Source organism: Pyrus communis, chromosome 17 (assembly GCF_041283825.1).
Source record: "Pyrus communis isolate YQ-2024b chromosome 17, ASM4128382v1, whole genome shotgun sequence".
In the NCBI taxonomy this organism is placed as follows: Eukaryota; Viridiplantae; Streptophyta; class Magnoliopsida; order Rosales; family Rosaceae; genus Pyrus; species Pyrus communis.
Genome location: NC_142581.1, coordinates 10,075,677 through 10,093,425, shown reverse-complemented (window position 1 = coordinate 10,093,425; position 17,749 = coordinate 10,075,677). Strand labels below are relative to the sequence as shown.

The following is a 17,749-nucleotide window of genomic DNA, read 5'->3' as shown; positions in this document are numbered from 1 at the left end:
ATTTAATAAAAATCCCCCTTGTACGGCATGATTTTTCAAAAAAAAAAAAAAAAAAAAAAAATGGGTGTGATATTCCCACACTAGTTCTTATCCACCATTCTTAATTTTCAGTAATCGGATCGAATAAATTGAAAAATATTAAATGACATAAATAACAAAGAATGTATGAAAAATAAAAATGAATGTGTGAATAACATACAAAAAAAAAAACTCAATATTAATTGAGAAATACGTACTCTTCTGACAGAAGAATTATTATATTAATTTGGATGTAAAGTTCAACTATGAGCATAAGAACAATGCTAAGAGGAATGACTAACATAAGAAATGTCACCAATATATACTTGTTTTTCAAGGTAAAAATTTAAGAGGCATTTTGATCTAGGCATTTGGTTCTTTAATTTTTTAGACCAAACATCTAAGACTTTAGAGATCTAATCAAACTACATTTTTACAACTTTAATTAATTTACTAATTGATTTCAAATTACACAAATTATTATTATAATTAGTTTAATAATTAAGTCCAATATATAACAAATTCTTAAAATCTTGCAAAAGAAGATATTGTTAATGTATGTGCCATTAATTCAATATATCTCAAAAGAAAAGAAAAAAAATCTATAATAACATAATAACAAAAAAAAGTTGAATTGTGGGTGCAAAAAGGACAATGGTTTTTTTAAGGATTAAGCACATAAAAACTCCATAACTTTTTAGTGTCATTTTAAATTGGTCTCAACCTTTTTAAACATTCCAAACAAGTACTCAACATATTGAAAATGTCACAATTGTTAAGCCCTAGTTAAAAATCTGTTGAATTAACTAGGGTTTACTTTGTCTCCAAAATCAATAGAAGGTCATGGAAGCATAGCATCCACCAACGAATGGTCACCACCAGCTCCATCATGCCATCACATTCAACCCAACACAAAACCACAACTCCACCCCACAACTCTAGCCGCCAACATCGAGAAGAAGGTCATGGAGGTCGCTGAAAAGGTATGGACTGTCATGGTGCGGCGCCCACCACCATCTTTACCGTCTATAAAGAAGAATTAGAAGTTTTACAAGCCGAGAATTAGCATATGTGGACATCACATGAGCATAACCAAGCTCCTTGAAACTTTGTCTAAATTCTTAACCCTTTTCTTTGTTAGGAGATTACCCTCCTAATATAATTTCAATTTGGCTCCATTTTCGATTCAATTCAATACTCATTTATTCATTGGGGTCCATAGTACATAATCTATGTTTAAAATTCAAATTTTGAGGCAACTAATATTAATGTTGTCCATGATATACCTAATTGGTGGATTTTGAACATGATCTATGTTTGAAAAAATTAACTAGAGTTCAACGAATATGACATTTTTAATAGGTTGGATGTTTGTTTAGAATGTTTAAAAAGGTTGAGACCAATTTGAAATGACATGAAAAAATTGGGGGTTTTTAGGTACTTCATCCTAAAAAAAAAAATATTTAAAAAAAAAAAAAAAAAAAAACCCCATACGGTGATATTTAAACATACCAATGTGTAACCCTAAAACCTATTGGTACGTTTCAAGCCAATATAGGTACATTTCAGTTCGGTATGAGTACATTTCAATTTAGTAATCATACTTTTTAATTAGGCATGAATAGGTTTTAATTTAGCATAGGTACGTTTCAATTTGAGAATAAATTGTGTTGGTACATGTCAATGTTTGTTTTTTAAAAACAATGGTACATTTCAATTCAATCATACTTGAATTTCTAGAGACGAAAATAAAGAATGAGATATAGTTGTTAACAACAATAGTTACAGTAATGATGAAAAAAGTTACAAACAATTTTTGTACAAAACAAGGTTACAAATAATTTAGTTATATTGAAATTTCTTAAAGAACTTATATATATATATTGATTATTGTATTCCATCAAACTAATCTCGGGTCACTAGATATAATTGAATCCTTAAATTGGGGAAGGAATTAGATTCCATACAAATAACAATAAATTATTTGATATTATTGAGTACATTTTTTTACGTAAAAATGAATTAAAATGCATTGAAAAACACTTAAATTAAGAATAAACCCGGAATATAGAGTTTAATCATAAGTGAAAGCACTTTAATCTAAAGTTGACAAGTAACAAATGTTTCATCTAGAAAAGTCTAAATTGAGGCGTCTGATTCTAATTTTCTTAATACGTACACATCCTTATTTTTATATATACCATACTATACTATAAAAGTATGGTAATTAATAAATATTTCATTTGTACGGGAAAGGTTGGGATTCATACTTTGATGTGAAGGTTGCATATATTTCAGAGCATTTGATTTTCTCATGGCAAACAATTATACATCAACCTCATTCAGTATTTCCACCAAAAGATAGGCATGGCATTTGATTGATTGCCAAACTAATGAGATCTGGAACCCTACTGTAAATCTCTCTTGCTTTTTATATATGAATTTATTTCCTCTCATGCATAGAAAGATACCATTTTGTAAAATACCATGCCAGAATATGTTTCCTTTCATAGAAAGATCACGTTTTATAAAACACCATGCAGAATATGGTTCCTTTCACAGAGAGAGATCTCATTTTATAAAACACTTAAGCCAGAGAGGATACGACATAGGAATGGAAACTTACTTTAGGCAAGGGTCAGTGTCCATGGACCATCCTCCTTGTCAAAAACAGTATAGAAATTCCTCGTTTTACAGCTCCATCTGTTGGAAAGATCCATAAAGCGAAATAAAACGTGCCTAAAAATGAAAAGTCGACCCAACTCGACCTTTTATCAGTTTGGACGCCTAGCATTTAAGTACTTTGATAATCAGCAATTTGTTTTTGAAAATCATGGGTTATGCGAATTTAAGAGAATATCAAAATGTAAACAAATGACAAAGTTACAAACTTTGAAAATGAATTTGTTGATGCACAAAATCGATAAGACTTTGGAAGAACGTAAAGTGTTAAATTTGTGACTTTCGCATGGTTGCTTCGGTCACTTAGTGATGATAATATGTAAAGAGATAGAGATAGAAGAGCAAACATAAGATGTATGTGGTTCACCCTAAGTCTGGCTACGTCTATGGAGTAGAGGAGTTCTTATTGATAGTGAACAGTTTACACAAATACATAAGTTTAAGCATAATCATCATTATTGGATTCTAAGGACTAGTTTAAGTACAATAATGACATTCCTCCTTAATTGTAGGAGAATGGAGGAGAGTCTCCGGCTTTCGTCCGCGGTCGATGTGGGACTGTAGGAGCTTTATTCTAACGTTGACACGTGTGTATTGTGATTGACCTCCTGGATAGAGGGAAACTCTTGTGCTTTGGCAGGGGTGCCTTGGCATGAATTCTTCAGTGTGTTCTTGAAGGTATGAAGTTAACCAGTGCTTGATAGTTTTGAGATTGGTCAAGTATGATACAAACATAATTAATGCCAAAGTCTTTTTAAGCACAAATACAAATGTCACTTAGCACTACGCTTAGTGGTATTCTTCATTTATAAATGAGAAATCTTAGGTTTAAATCTCGTGAATGTTGTTGATACCAATTTATTCCTCTCGTCCATTAATGTAAATATATCGATGTATAAAAACTTGGCACTTACCTTACCACGTGGCAAAAAATTTCCAAACAAGTTTTTCTCATTTTGCAGACCACTAAAATCGAATTTAGGGTAATGCTATAGAAATGTTATCAAATTTTAAATGGTCATCTGAATGGAGTATACTAGAGTTTGAGAAGAAAAACTCTTGGGCCTGTGCTGGTAAGACACTCACAATAACCTGACAAGCTTCGTCCACTAGAGAAAGATTGGTTGAAAGTATTTGAAAATATTGAAATGTGGTGTAAGGTGGAAGATAATGGTTAAGTATTTATAGGAAAAAAAAAAACTATAACGTTTTTTTTTATTTTATGCATTTTTTAATTTTTTATTAACTTTCTTAATTTGGATTGTTGGATTACAAAAATTGAAATCCAACAACCTAGATTTTGACACGTGGCCAACGATAAAATTTCAGATTTTTTTTATAGATATTTTCTTTTAAGATGAAAAACTTGGGTGTTGGTCAGAAATCTAATAGTCTAGATTGTGCCACGTCATCTAGTCGTTGGGGTTAGATTTCAAAATTTTTTTACCGTTGGAAATCCAACGTCCTAGAAAAATTAGCCATTGGAAATCCAACGGCCTAGCATGTGCCATGTCTCCCCTTTATCCAGCCCCATTAGTGCGCCTGTATGCGGGCCCCAAGCGTTGCAACGCTGTCAAAGACATGCGTGTGCTTTTCGCATGCCTGGCGCAAAAAAGAATTCTTCATGTGGTTGGTGTAAACCTTGCGTCATATGGCCTAGAGGCTGGGCCATTCGATTTTTGACTGGGTGAGCAACTGGGCTCTCCCGAAGCCCAATGGATTGAAATGGGCTGGAGAAGTTTTTGGAAGGGGGAGGAGGAAATTCAATCCACTATCCCCTAGGGAATTTGAAAGGGGTGAAAGTGCTCTAACAATCACAAGAGCAACTCAACTCATCTTTTTGGTGCCAATGAACTTTCCATATGTTGGTTTTTAATGGGGTTTTTTCATTTTTTTACTCCTTACTTTTGCATCAAATTTTTATGATTTATGACTTCATTTTCCCAATTATTGATTTTTCTTGAGTACCTACAGTCTAGAGATTCAATGTCGACATATATTTGACTGTTGGATTTGATTCAATAGCTTAAACAGATCCAAAACTAATATCTCCCACCAATCTAGTTATTCTCATATCACATATTTCCATCCAACTGTGAGATTGCAAAAAAGAAACCAGATACTTACAAAGCAACATGAAAAACGTGTACATTCCCTGGCCTTTTCGTAGTTCAAACCCTTGGTTGCCAAATGTAGAGCTAAAGTTCCAACAGTCATAGTATTTTTGGAGATTCTTCTGTTGATTCAGGTAACAACAACTTCATTCCTACAATATTGCCAGGCACAACTTCCAGCCTTAAGGTCAAGATGTTCCAGGAGGCCAGCCCACCGGGCAGTTCTGCAATGGCCGGATTCCTTCTGACTTCATCCCCGAAGGTCTAGGCTACAAGCCAACTATACCTGCTTACTTGGATCCAACGCACAACATTTCAGATTTTGCTACTAGTGTTTGTTTTGCTTCTACAGGAACTGGCTATGATAATGTAGGTGCTGATGTTGCAGTTAGTAAGCAACCCAACTCGTATTTTATTTTTCGTTTATATATACAAGCAATACTAGGGGAGAGAAAGTCGAACACAGGACCTCAAAGTGGTGAATGTTGTTAACAACTAAACTACAAGCCCCTTGCATCGACCAATTTATGTTGATGAATTGACATGTTCGGCAAAATATCTCATCATTTTTGTGTTTAATGCAGCAAGTTATTTCGCTGTGGAAGGAAGTGTACTACTACAAGGAATACCAAAAGAAACCAAAAGCCCATAAATTTTACTTTATTCTTAATTATAATTTATTGGTTTATTTTGGTGTATTTTGATACTTTGTTATGTATTTTCAATGTACAAATTAGATGATCCCAACAATATTGAGATTTTGCTCTCCACCGAAAGCTCTTGTGGCACATCAAGCTGCTCAAAATACCGTTGATTACATGCCCACATAAAATAAAGGTGCTTTTTCAAACTTGGAGGGTAGAACTCTAAATAGGGATTGTTCCAATGCCTTTTTGAGTTGTTTCTCATATTGATATGCTTCCGCAAAAACTCAGGAAAATATTCCCTTTCGGGACACTGCAAAATATCATGGGTCTTCAAATAAACAAGGACACAAATTGTAGGTCTAAATCCATAAAAACCGTTTTCTGCTAAAGAAACCCATAAAGGCAACTCTCATGCCGGAGGCTTTATCATTGAATGGCTTTCAAAATTAACAAACACAGCCTACAAGAAAATAAAAAAATAAAAAAATAAAAATCAACAGGTAAATAAACACAAATTATTTGAAACAATACCCAGCGGCGCTAATTTCTTGAGAGGATTTTTACCACTTGCAAAAGTAGGGATAAAAACACTTAAAAATACGTGCAAGAGAACAAGGTAGTTCTAGTTTAAACGGCTCACGCAAGGTCGTTTCCATGGGGATTGAATGAATAATTTGTATTTAAAAAACCAACTCTTAATTAATTATTTAAAACGAAGTTTTGAAAAATGTTGATTTTGGATTTAAAATAATTAAAACGAATTTAATAAAAAAAAAGAAAAGAAATCAACTAGAAAATAATTTAAAGAAAACCAATTTGTAAAAGTATTAGGATTCCACCATCACTTTAACAATCCTACATAGTTCTCCTAATCACTTATGAATTACCCATGCATATTTTGAAGATTAGGTTTTCCTAAAGTATGTCTTATTTGGAACCTCCAACATAGAATGTATATCTAACATTTAATCTGTCTAGATGTTTGGATCAAATATGAACATGAAAGACTCATTAAGTTTTGTGAAACCCCTTTAAAAAACCATGCAAGTTTTAAGACATGGTGTTCATCCTAAGTGAAATTATAATTATTAACCACAAGAAGCCATCGCCAATTTTAGGAAACCTTCCGACCAAAATTGCATCAATTTCCTTTTCAAAATATCCTAATGGTCGCGAATCATTAAGCCACTTAGATAGTTTAAAACACTGATTAATAATTCAAAACATGCATGCATAATATCATAAGTAAATTGAAAAGAAACTACATATTCTTTCTAAGTCTCGTGGCATCGCCCTAGCAAAAAAAACTAGTTACGAAGAATCATATGTTAAAAATAAGGATAGAAAACACCTTGAAAATAACTTGAATCGTCTAAAGCTAAGTAGTGTGTCTCCTCCTCTCTTTTTTTTCTCTCTAATGGCTAAATAGCCTTACTTATACTATTACAAAATAAAATCCTACCTAGAAAATGTCTTAGAATAAAATTAGGAAACATAATAAAATAACAAAACAGAAAATAAAAAGTTTCCTATTTAAACTGAAATTCGGACTTCTTAGAAAATCAGACTTTTGACCAACCAAATCCACTTCGATTTGGTTCAAAAAGTATCTTTTGAAAGCTTATGTCGTCCCCAACAAATCCTCAGAATGAATCTTCCTTAAAATATGCCATATTGACCTCCAAAATACCCAAAACGTCCATAAACGTTAATCTGAAAAAGTTGCGCGTTGGGCCTTTGTTTCATTGCCACGGTCAAACGGTTTAGTAAAAAAATCTGAAAATTTGATACAATTATCTTGAAAATTTGATACAATTATCTTAGAAGGTTTTGATTTGTTGTTGAGTTGAAGAGATCTTTCTAGTTGTGCGTCGTCTTGTATTTTATAGGAGTGAACTGCCTCATTTCAAATTGTAACCGTATAATATGATCCATCCCATGCCAATCGGAGACCGCGGGCAGAATAGTCATCAGTTATTCCTTGCTAATTATCCTATGCCTGCAATTGCATTAGGATAATTTTCCATTCATCACCACCACATGCAAAATCAAAAGCCATCACCTAATCATTCTTTGGTAATTGGTGGTGATAAACCACACGTGGCATGTTTGTTGGACAATCAGCCATGTTTTGCGGTAAGACTATAATGTCCCCCACCAACATAGACGTCAAGATAATCCTCCGATCGAGATAAGTACTACAATTATAAAAGAAATCATAATAATATCCACAAAAAAATTATCGTAACAATTCCTTCCTATAACGGATGGTCCAAATACAATGTTAGCTAGGTTTTCTTTTAAGTATATAGTTTAAAGTATTTTTCTCTTTATCTTAATACTATCAAGGACATATAAGAACCACTAATTTACATCGGGGTTTAATCAACGGATTGCTTTGATGGCAGAGGCCCCTACCATTGGAGGAGTGCAGCAAACATGGTTTATCAAACATTATTATAGAGTCTGATCCTCGTCAACTTATTGTATTGGTTCCGAGTTCCCTTTAACATCTTAGCTGAAGATGTAAACATTTCAATTAGATGGGATTGTATTGGTTCCGAGTTCCTTTTGACATCTTAGCTGAAGATGTTAAGGCAAACACACTGGACCTCTTTCTAATGTTTCGATCCTTCCACAGTGGACTCGTGCCACACAATTAACCCGTCCCGAGTTTTGGGTTTGATCCGCGATCATTCGGCCGGTGTTTTGAATGATCAGTTAAGGTTGCCCTATTGGCACTTGGCAGCTTCGCTACGGGCACAAAGCTCTGCCTGAAAATCCACAACAATGGCATATAGTTCAAAACTTCAAACAGCACGCTACTTCCTGCTAGTCACCATGGCTTGAAACAAACTACAATCTCAATTCTCTGACCTAAATTAGTTACCAAACAGTACATGTATCGGGATGAAGCTATCGAAATTTCCGCTACAATTATCACGACTCAGTTTGTTTCAACATCATGATCTATGCTAATCTATCAAACAATTTTCTGACTGGCTGGGAACGACGGTTCTCACCACCCACGTCCATCTGGAAGCCTAGAGTATAAAATGTACTTATTTCTGCCTCCAAATTAACCAGATAAAAGAACAGAATTGCCAAAGTCGTATGTCCAACATAATTAAGAAAACAAGAACAAAAGATTACAGTAGAAAGACTTAATACTCTGATTTGTATTCCTCTTTAACGTTGCACATTACAAGCACGTTGACAGTGCAACAAGTCCGGTGATTGATTACTGTCACAAGTATAATTTAGCAATAACATTTGTGTCATTGTGCATAAATCAATAGGCACCAACAGTAACACACATACAGCTTGGTATACACAAAATGACACTACTCATTCAACAGAGTACAACGAACCTGGCTTCAGCAACCGCCTTATTTAGTCATTTTATAATATTGCAGACGATGGCGATTCACGCAGCTGCTGGCTCTGCAGTCTGTTTGGCTTCGAGCGTCTTCTCATACTCCTCGATGGACTTGAAGAGCTCGGAGAAGTTACCCTTCCCAAACCCACCGCATCCACCCTTCTGGTGAACCTTGCCTTCTTCGTCCTTAAGCATGCACCCAACTCTCTGAATGATCTCTATGAACATGGTTGGCCTGCCAATTTTATACAAGAACCATTAATCCAACCATCGTTACAGCAGCGGAAATGTGATTTGCATTATTAATGTATTTGTGATCAATTTTTCCTTTTCACAAACAAGGCATAAACTTCAACACAACTACTGATTTCTACTCGGAAAGCATATGGACCCGAATGATCAATTTTCTATCTTTTTCTCAAAGGACAGATTTCTACGATACAAATTAAAAGGACTCAATTCGAAGCTAAACACTAAAAATCCAACTTGATGGGCATCAAGTTTGACAGAATCATGAAAAACCAGATTCCTACCAAGGATTGAACCATGAAAAATACAGAGAAACATACTTTTTGTTAATTGAAAAAACATGAAACTCGTAAATTAGAGTAGTTTAAAATATCAGGAAACACGAAGAAAAAGAGCAGAGAAAGTGATGGAATTCACCTATCTCCAACAGGCTTAGTGAAAATCTGAAGCAGAGTCCCCTGATCGTCCCTATCCACCAAAATCCCCAGTTCCTCACACTCCTTAATCTGCTCATCCGTCAGCACATCCCCTGCCCTCTTCTTCAAATTCCCGTAATACGTCGGCGGCGGCTTCGGCATGAACTGAAATCCGCCGACGCTGCTGCGGCTCCGCATCTCCCTAAGCGTCCTGAATATGTCCTCGCTCACCAGCGCCAAATGCTGGAGTCCGGCCCCCTCGTTGTGCTCCAGGTACGTCTGAATCTGGCTCTTCCTCTTCGTCCCGTAGACCGGCTCGTTCATCGGAAGCAGCACCATCTCCTCGTTGTTCGCCAAAACGGCGGAGTTTAATCCGCTCTCGCTCGTTCCGACGTCGTCGGCGGTGAACTCGGCGAACTCGTGGAATCCGGTGAAGCCTTTGACGTACGATACCGCCGATTTGAGATCCTCCACGTTGCCGACGGCGTGGTCGAGGCGGCGGATTCCGAAGTCGATTGGAAACGACGACGGTAGGGGTTCGAATCCGGGGAGGAACCAGAGGTTGGGGTCCGGGTCTGTGAGGTGGTTGTGGTCCGAGTAGCTGACGTACCGCAAAACGACGTCGCCGTAGAGTTGGACTTCGGCGATGGTGACGCGGTTGTCGAGGAGGATGGGGGCGGCCGAGGGTTTGGCGCCGTGGGCGACGCTGGTTGTGAAGGCGGAGACGGCGTCTTCGACTTGGATGGCGACGGCGCGGACGCCGAGGCCGTGGGTGGCAGAGAAGGCGCGGGAGGCGGTGTGGTCGAAGGTGGGAATGGAGGCGCTGGAGTTGCTGGGCCGGGCCGGGTCGGCGGTTCGGGTCAGGGTGGGGGAGTAGGGGGCGGTGAAGAGGAAATTGAGGTCGCCGGAGCGGAGAAGGTAGGAGGCATGGGTTTGATTGCCGGTGGAGAGGTCCGACTTAGCTACCATGGGCATGCCGAGTCCCCAGGAGAATCGGAGGGCGGCGTTGGTGGCGTCGGTGCACCAGAACTCGACGTGGTGGAAGCGGTGGACCTTGAACCGGTCGGACCGGGGGTTCGTCCGGACGAAGTTGGAGAACCCAACGAGGTTGAACTGGGTGTCGTTTTCCTGGCCCATGGTGCTGCTTATCGCCGTTGCGGTGGCTGGGGGGTGAATGAGACGCGGTCATATAGCAGTGACTGACAGTGGACTTGCAGGTGAAGGTGATGATAACGTAGCAGGTATCGAGTTATCCGATTGTCGCGACACGTGAGCGGATATGGATGGTTGTACGGGCTGATGGTGGTACAGACGTGTGAGACTCGACTTCATCTGTTCAGTATTTTGATGCAGTGGTCAGTTCTGGCAGGAAAGCTCTTGGGGGACGCAACCCGGGATTTGGATGTTCGTGACCGCGAGTTTATGGCGTAGAAAACTCTGATCGTTAAATGGGTGAAAAGTCAGAACAGCCCTCCGGAAAACCTTTAATAACGGTAAACCCATGCGGGAGCACACGGCGGTGGCGCTCTGCTTTTCCCGCGTGTTTGTTTTTTACTTTTTAATTAAACGGAGATCAGAAACTACTTACCGCAGGTCCAGACTCCAGACCCACTTTCACATGTCAAATTCTTAGAGAGACGGCCAAAACCCACTTTTAGCAACACCAATATTGTTTTCAACTTGTTAATTACAACTTATACATTCGACAAGTATGAAGTTTATCATAATCCGCCTTTGTATTAATTAAAAGTGAAGTTATAATGTTCAAACTCATAATTTCTCAAAGATACGGTCGAAATAGGATATTTTGCATCACGATCCATCTAAAATGGCTGGTTTACAAGATGACATATACATCTACCTTCAAAACATGTTGATAAGAGGATCTTCCTCGTCTTGCGGATTCTCCAGAGCCAAAATGTGCTGCTTAACCGAAGCTGCAGCGTCTTCCCTGTCCTCTATCCTTCCGAGTTTGTCGAATACCATCGCCATTAATAGAAAGCTTCGGCCGCCAATTCGTGATACTGCGCACCAGAAGCATTTTCACAGCCATTAACGGGGGTTCCGACTCAATAGTACTCCCATTTTTAGCCAATAAAAGCACAAGTTTCCAAAAACTCATAACTCACAAGTATATTTTACCTCTAGCAATGAAGCTCATCCGAAGCTTGTCTCAGAGGATCCAGCACATCATCAAAGCTTTCAGAAACTGGCGAGTGAAATGCAAAAACAATTAGGAATTCGTGTAAAATATGTTTGATCATAAAATAAAATACAGCCAAGTATAATTTGACGATGGAAGCAAAGGAAAAACTTAATCAATGATGAAACGTGTCATGAGAAAATGCATAGATACATGAAAGCTCAAGAAAACGGGCCAACATTTTGAGGTACAATGATTAACAACAAAATTGCTTATGGTTTAATTAAAGAGTGGTTACTTTTTACTTACTGGAAAAGCTTGGATCCGACAGATAGCATTTTGCTTCTACAATAAAGGCGCCAGCACGGAGCTCCAAACCTCCTTGACCAAGAATCATAGGAAAAGCCCCATGTACAAGGCTCAAGGCCATTTTTGCAAGACTTGATCCAAGTGACAGCCCAAACTCAGCTAGTGTTGGTGTGACCGATGCTTTAAGAAGATCCAGATTAAATGACTAGCAAAACAAGAGGCTTGCCAATGCATATGGAAGACCTAAAACAGCATTACCTGATTTCTGGGAAACAGAAATAAAAGAACTTTTAGCTTTGCAGTAATATAGAAGACGAACTTTGTTAATAGACAAACAGGTAGATATGTGGCAAAGAAGACAGGTCGTCATGAAAAGTTTAGTCTGCCTGAACCTCCTACCACATCGTGTACCAAATGTAAAATTGTACCTTGTGGATTTCAGTTAGCAAAATAAGAACACTGGCATTTTGAACTTGCATATTGAATTTGTAACACGTGCAAAAGAGGGAGTGTGCTACAGCCGCTGACTGCGGTGAAATTCCAAAATAGTAAGAAAAGCATGCCATAAATTGGGAAGACGAAGTCTAGTTATAAGTTAAGAAGTTCAATGTGTAATATTGAACCTCACCGAACTGATTTGCTGCAAGCAATGTACGAGCATTTCTGAGGCTTGCTTCCATCTTCAGTTCCATATCCATGCCATTGACAGATGATGCCAGGACTCCAAGCTCATCACATACTTGTTGGGCAAGCTTCAAATGTCCTCTAAATGACATTTGGCAAGGTCATGACTGACATAGACATAAAAAAATACTGTACATGAATCAAAATATTCATGAAATGGTGCACCTGGTAAACTTACCCATGTAAAGCACGCTCATGGAGCAGCTGAAGTTTTAGTAACAAAATTCTTGATTTTGAGATGAATAAAAACTTCGCTGCAGCTATTTCAAGAGCAGCAAAAGCCTCTAAACAAGGAGAAGAAAAATATACAAGTCATCAAGGATCAATAACATTCGTGCATGTGATGCACATGAGAGGGAGATAAGAGTACTCGGACCATAAATTGATATGGCCGCATCTACAAAAAAATATATTCTTTTTAAGTACTCAAGTATTTTATCTAACCATTGTATCCTTTAAAAACGGCTAGATGTTGGATGAGCTTCAAATATGCTAATGCTGTGTCAGATGAACTGAGGACATCCAAGAAATAGTCAGGCTCAAGTTATAAAAATGGATAGGAATAGAAACATGATATGCAAATCTTGTGATACTTTCAGTTAAAAATTACCTTGAAACATCAGGAAAACAAGTTGCATGAACAAGTGCATTAAATCTGGCAAGAGAGGAACTGATGACATATGAAAAGAAAAATGTCTCAAAACAAGCAAGATATCATATCCCCATAAAAATAGTATGGCACTAAAACTAACCGTTTGATAACTATTTCATTTTCAATTTTCAGTTTGTGTTTTCACTTATTTGAAAACTGAGACCTAAAATCTTGTTCGGTAACTACTTTCAATATTCAGTTTTCAAACAAAATGAAAACTGAAAACTACTTTCTTGAGTTTTCAAAATTTGGCCTTGAGTTTTCACTTTTTGGTTTTTAGTTTTCTTTTTTTTTTTGAAAACTGAAGGTAGTTACCAAACAAGATTTCAGTTTCAGTTTTCAAAAAAGTGAAAACTGAAAACAAAAATTTAAGATGACAAGGTAACTCGAAATCTAGGCACAATAAGTCTATTATTCCAACAGGAAATACCGATCCCGTCAACTGTAGACTGTAGAAGTTAAATCAGCACAAAAGGAAAAGTTTAACACAGGCATTTACAAAAGATCACCTTCCATATATTTCCCATGTAGTGGCACGAAGTAAGTATGAAGAGCCTATTAACTGCAACACAGATGCAGGGACTGAACTTGGTTGTGCGCAGAACTGGAAAGCATTATTGGTTCCTGTTCCACTTTCTTGAGACAAAACTTGTGAATTCATTGGCTTCTGTAAATTCTTAAGCCATGCAGTACTAAAAGCACCATCAGTTATCATTGAAGAAGTTTCGGATCCAAAAGAACTGAATCCAAGTTCCTGCAAGAATTACATATAATAGAGGGAAACGAGGGGAGCAATGTTAGGAAATTGAACAATTTAGGAAATCAAATAACATTAAAATCTTCAAAGGGTCACTGTTACCTTGCAAACATTAACTGGGCTTGTTCTCAGCTTCATTGAAGCCCAAATGAAACAAGAGGCCTTTGCACATGCTGCAAATGAACTTATGCAATGAGAAACAGCTTTATCATCATTATCGGCAGCATGACATCCACAATACCCCCTTCAGTCTTTACTGAGGGAAGAAGTACAAAGATGGCCTAGATTAGGAATCGGTTGGTGAAAATACACTGCAATTTCATGCTCACCGTTAAATCAAATTTAGGCATTGCAAGGTGATTTGATGCCACTAAACGCTTTTAACTTCAAATTTTCTGCTCTCTTCAGAGACCCTCTCAAGAGAACAAAAAGTTGTTGCTCGACAGACAGTGAAACGCCTATTCTGGTCAAAGGTAAATATGATGAGCCCAGTATTCCAGTTGTACTAGATAAGCTAGTTTCGGACAACAAATTGCAGATAGCCGCTAAGGTGTAAGCAAGGCATGTATTGTTACTTTGCTGCACAAGTTGAAAACTATGAGGTTCTAGTCGACAACATATATGTAAAGGAAGGATAATATCAGGATGCCTTTTTAATTCAGAGGCACGCATGTCATCCAAAAGGTTATAGCAAACCATCAGATACAATATAATTACGGACATAATGAAATATGTTTGATTTAGGATAAAAGTGAATATGTAAACCAAGGAAATTACCTGTTGAGAAATATGTACTGCTTCAGTCAAAACCTGAACATTTTAACAAGAAAAAGAAATACTCAAACCACAGGGAAATACAAATGACGATTCTTAATTAAAGGAGTAGATAACATGGCATCACCTCCAAAGCTTGGTTTGGGTGCCCAAAATGGAAATGCATCATTCCTAAACAACGCAAGGCAATTTCATATCTTCCTAAGCTATTGCAACCAGATGCAGGAGGAATAAGATCAAATCCCTTCATCCTGAACTTTTGTGCCAATATTTATTGGCTTAGTTTGTTTGTTATAAACACATAGAAGAAAAAAATAATGGACATCGATGGTAACACAACTAACATAAAATTACAGTTTGAAAGCTTTCATTTAATGGCTTAACCTAAGCCCACCAAAATCTATCAAACTTATTTTCACATAGGTAACCAAGACTAGGAGCATGCCATTGGACATGCATGAAAAGCCATGAAGCGTAGTGATGCATCCAGTCATAACAAGTATCTCCTTTCATAGGAACACACCATTTCCAATTTACGTTCAATATTTCAAAATTAGGTTACTAAATGAAAAAGAAACTCATACAACAGAATTTTATCAAGAAATTACCAAACTACATGCAGAGCTGAGTTCTAACGTACCTGTAATCAAAATAGCAGTGAGCATTCTCCAAAGCAGCAAAAAAATCATGATGATACAGACCATTCAAGTAACACAAGAAGTGAACCTGGATCAAAATCCAAAATGATAAAGAAACATACTTTTTAAGTGCAAGTACAATACAAGTTCCCAAATAAGAAAAATATTTGTGTAAGTTACTAACGTGATGCAGCTCGGGTGCCAGTTTTTGAAGCTGCCTAAGCATGAGCTCAAAAGCATTTAAAGAGAAAGAGCTCCCCTGCCTACCAAACGGATATAAATCAAGATTCAGTACAGCCTAAAGTACATTAAACAAATAGGAAAACCAAAAGATTGTCAACGTATATGCCACTTACTTTTCAAGTGCATCAGCTTGCTCCTGTAAAAATCCCTGTATCTGCCAGTTTGTCTGTAGGAATAGCCCACCAGTGGGATCAAGATCACTTAATATACTGCTTGTAGGATGTGCATAATGACAATCTTCTCTATTGCCACCATGTTTGAATTCTGGATCACCAGGGACTTCAATATCTGCATATTTATGCACGATTACGATTGCCATCGCAACAAAATCAGTAAACATCACGTTTTATAGCAAATCCATTAATAAAGAACCCAAAGAAGTGAGCTGGGCTACTTGTTGGCAGACAATGTTCAGCATAACAAGCATGCCAGCTTTGCTCTCAATGTTCTAAACAGATAGAGTAAAATAAATGATTTGTATAAGTATAAATTGTAAGTGAGTCCTGCTTGATTCAGAAACAATTTTATACAAAAGGCTTTCAAGATTATTGTTGTCAATCACAAAGGCCTATATGATGTCGTAGCCTCTCTATGTGCTTCAAGAGGATGACGCTTAGCATTTATACCTTCAACCAATCCAATAAGTGCTTTGGGTGCATGAAGATGAAAAGAAACACTTCCACCAGATCTTTGTCTTGCTTCGATTTCTTCAGTGACTTTTTCAAAAACAAGATTCTCCAGTTCCATGTTCTCATATTCTGGAGGTGTTTCTAAATCATCACTTGAATCATCTAAGTGCGGCGACTCAGACGGAGGATAACTTGAGATGGCTTCTTAACAGTACATCTCTATACTTGTCAAAAGATGGCTTGCACCCTGCAATAATATTAGAATCATATGAAATGGTAGTTCCCTGTCAAAGCTTTCCTTCCTATAAAATCTAACAACGATAAGCACAACACAAACACAAAACTCATGTCCACCAATGCCCATATCTATGGGTTGCTAAAAGTACAGTGTATAAAAGGCAAGCACTTGAAAGTTGAGTTTCTAATCTAAAAAGCCTTTCCCTTTACGCTTTCACTAACCCAAATAAAAGAGACAACGATCTTTTAGTACATTTTGGGGTGATTTTTGAATACTGGAGTGAGCATGAAACAGTTTTTTATTCCAGACACCGTTGAATATATAAAGAATTGAAAAACAAAGAGTATGCATCAAGAAAATAAATTAAAAAGTAACATTACCTCAAGGGATAAAAGATTAAACGCAAGTATGCAACGACGGAGAAGGATCCCCAGGCTGCTATTTCGATCCAGAATAACTTGGTCATCTTCCAAAACACCCTAAAGAAAAATATCGAAACCAAATGAGCATCGGCAAGCAAGTAAAATTCAAAATTAGCAAAAACAACCGCAATTACAATTAACTGACCTCTCATATCACTAAAGAAGTTAAACAAATCATCCGGGGAGGACAGAGACGACAGCCTACAGGTCAGATGATCGGTTAACCAATACTTCAATGATCCCCCAATTCCCCTCAATTGGTGCATAAGTTCATCCAATTTCGGCTCGAAAATATCATCATAAGACTGCAAACCGTAATTAAGAACTTAATTGCAACTGATTTCCGTAAATTGAAGATTAATTGGGGGAAAAAGGGAGAAACTTTGAGAGTACCTTCGTGAAAGACAACAAGAACAAGCCGAGGAGGTTGTGCTGGCTGACGGTGGAGAAAGGGAAGGGGACTCATATTTGAGCGGGCGGCGCGTTGGTCTGAAGCAGTATGCAGACGAAGACTTTGTGCTGCGTCACCGCAAAAGCCCCCGGCTGTTTCACAATACCCGCCATTCTCACCGTTGCGGTTTAGCTCAGACCGGAGGTGAGTGAACTCTCCCTAGCTATTTGGGGGGTTTTGGAGAAGAAAATGGGATTTAAAAAAGAACCGGGAACTTCTTGTGGTTTTTTTTTGTTTACTTGTTACATTGTTTATTTTTTCAATTGTGAAAAGTTGGTTTTTAATTATTTTGTTAGGGCAAAAT

The 17,749-nt window shown here is 37.5% G+C and overlaps 1 protein-coding gene and 1 pseudogene across 2 annotated transcripts; both read right to left on the bottom strand.

Annotated features, from left to right (window-relative positions):
- Window positions 1-8,610: 8,610 nt before the first annotated feature.
- Window positions 8,611-11,144, bottom strand: PDS1 (4-hydroxyphenylpyruvate dioxygenase). Its single transcript, XM_068489363.2, has 2 exons — window positions 9,507-11,144; window positions 8,611-9,075 (listed from the first exon to the last, which is right to left on the bottom strand). The coding sequence occupies exons 1-2, from the start codon at window positions 10,640-10,642 to the stop codon at window positions 8,889-8,891; spliced, it is 1,323 nt and encodes a 440-aa protein (XP_068345464.2). The 5' UTR covers window positions 10,643-11,144; the 3' UTR covers window positions 8,611-8,888.
- Window positions 11,145-11,222: 78 nt separating this feature from the next.
- On the bottom strand, window positions 11,223-17,749 carry LOC137709090 (anaphase-promoting complex subunit 5-like; annotated as a pseudogene). Its single transcript, XR_015958307.1, has 20 exons — window positions 17,388-17,749; window positions 17,117-17,299; window positions 16,953-17,051; window positions 16,332-16,581; window positions 15,819-15,993; window positions 15,647-15,725; window positions 15,465-15,550; window positions 14,952-15,075; window positions 14,828-14,860; window positions 14,380-14,629; window positions 14,153-14,223; window positions 13,803-14,047; window positions 13,252-13,311; window positions 13,086-13,153; window positions 12,820-12,925; window positions 12,581-12,722; window positions 12,386-12,484; window positions 11,958-12,222; window positions 11,635-11,714; window positions 11,223-11,529 (listed from the first exon to the last, which is right to left on the bottom strand). The product of XR_015958307.1 is annotated as an anaphase-promoting complex subunit 5-like (transcript).

Coding starts and splice junctions, on each gene's coding strand:
- PDS1 (XM_068489363.2), bottom strand. CDS start 10,642: ATGGGCCAGGAAAACGACACCCAGTTCAACCTCGTTGGGTTCTCCAAC. Junction 9,076..9,506: donor ACTAAGCCTGTTGGAGATAG/GTGAATTCCATC, acceptor TAAAATTGGCAG/GCCAACCATGTTCATAGAGA.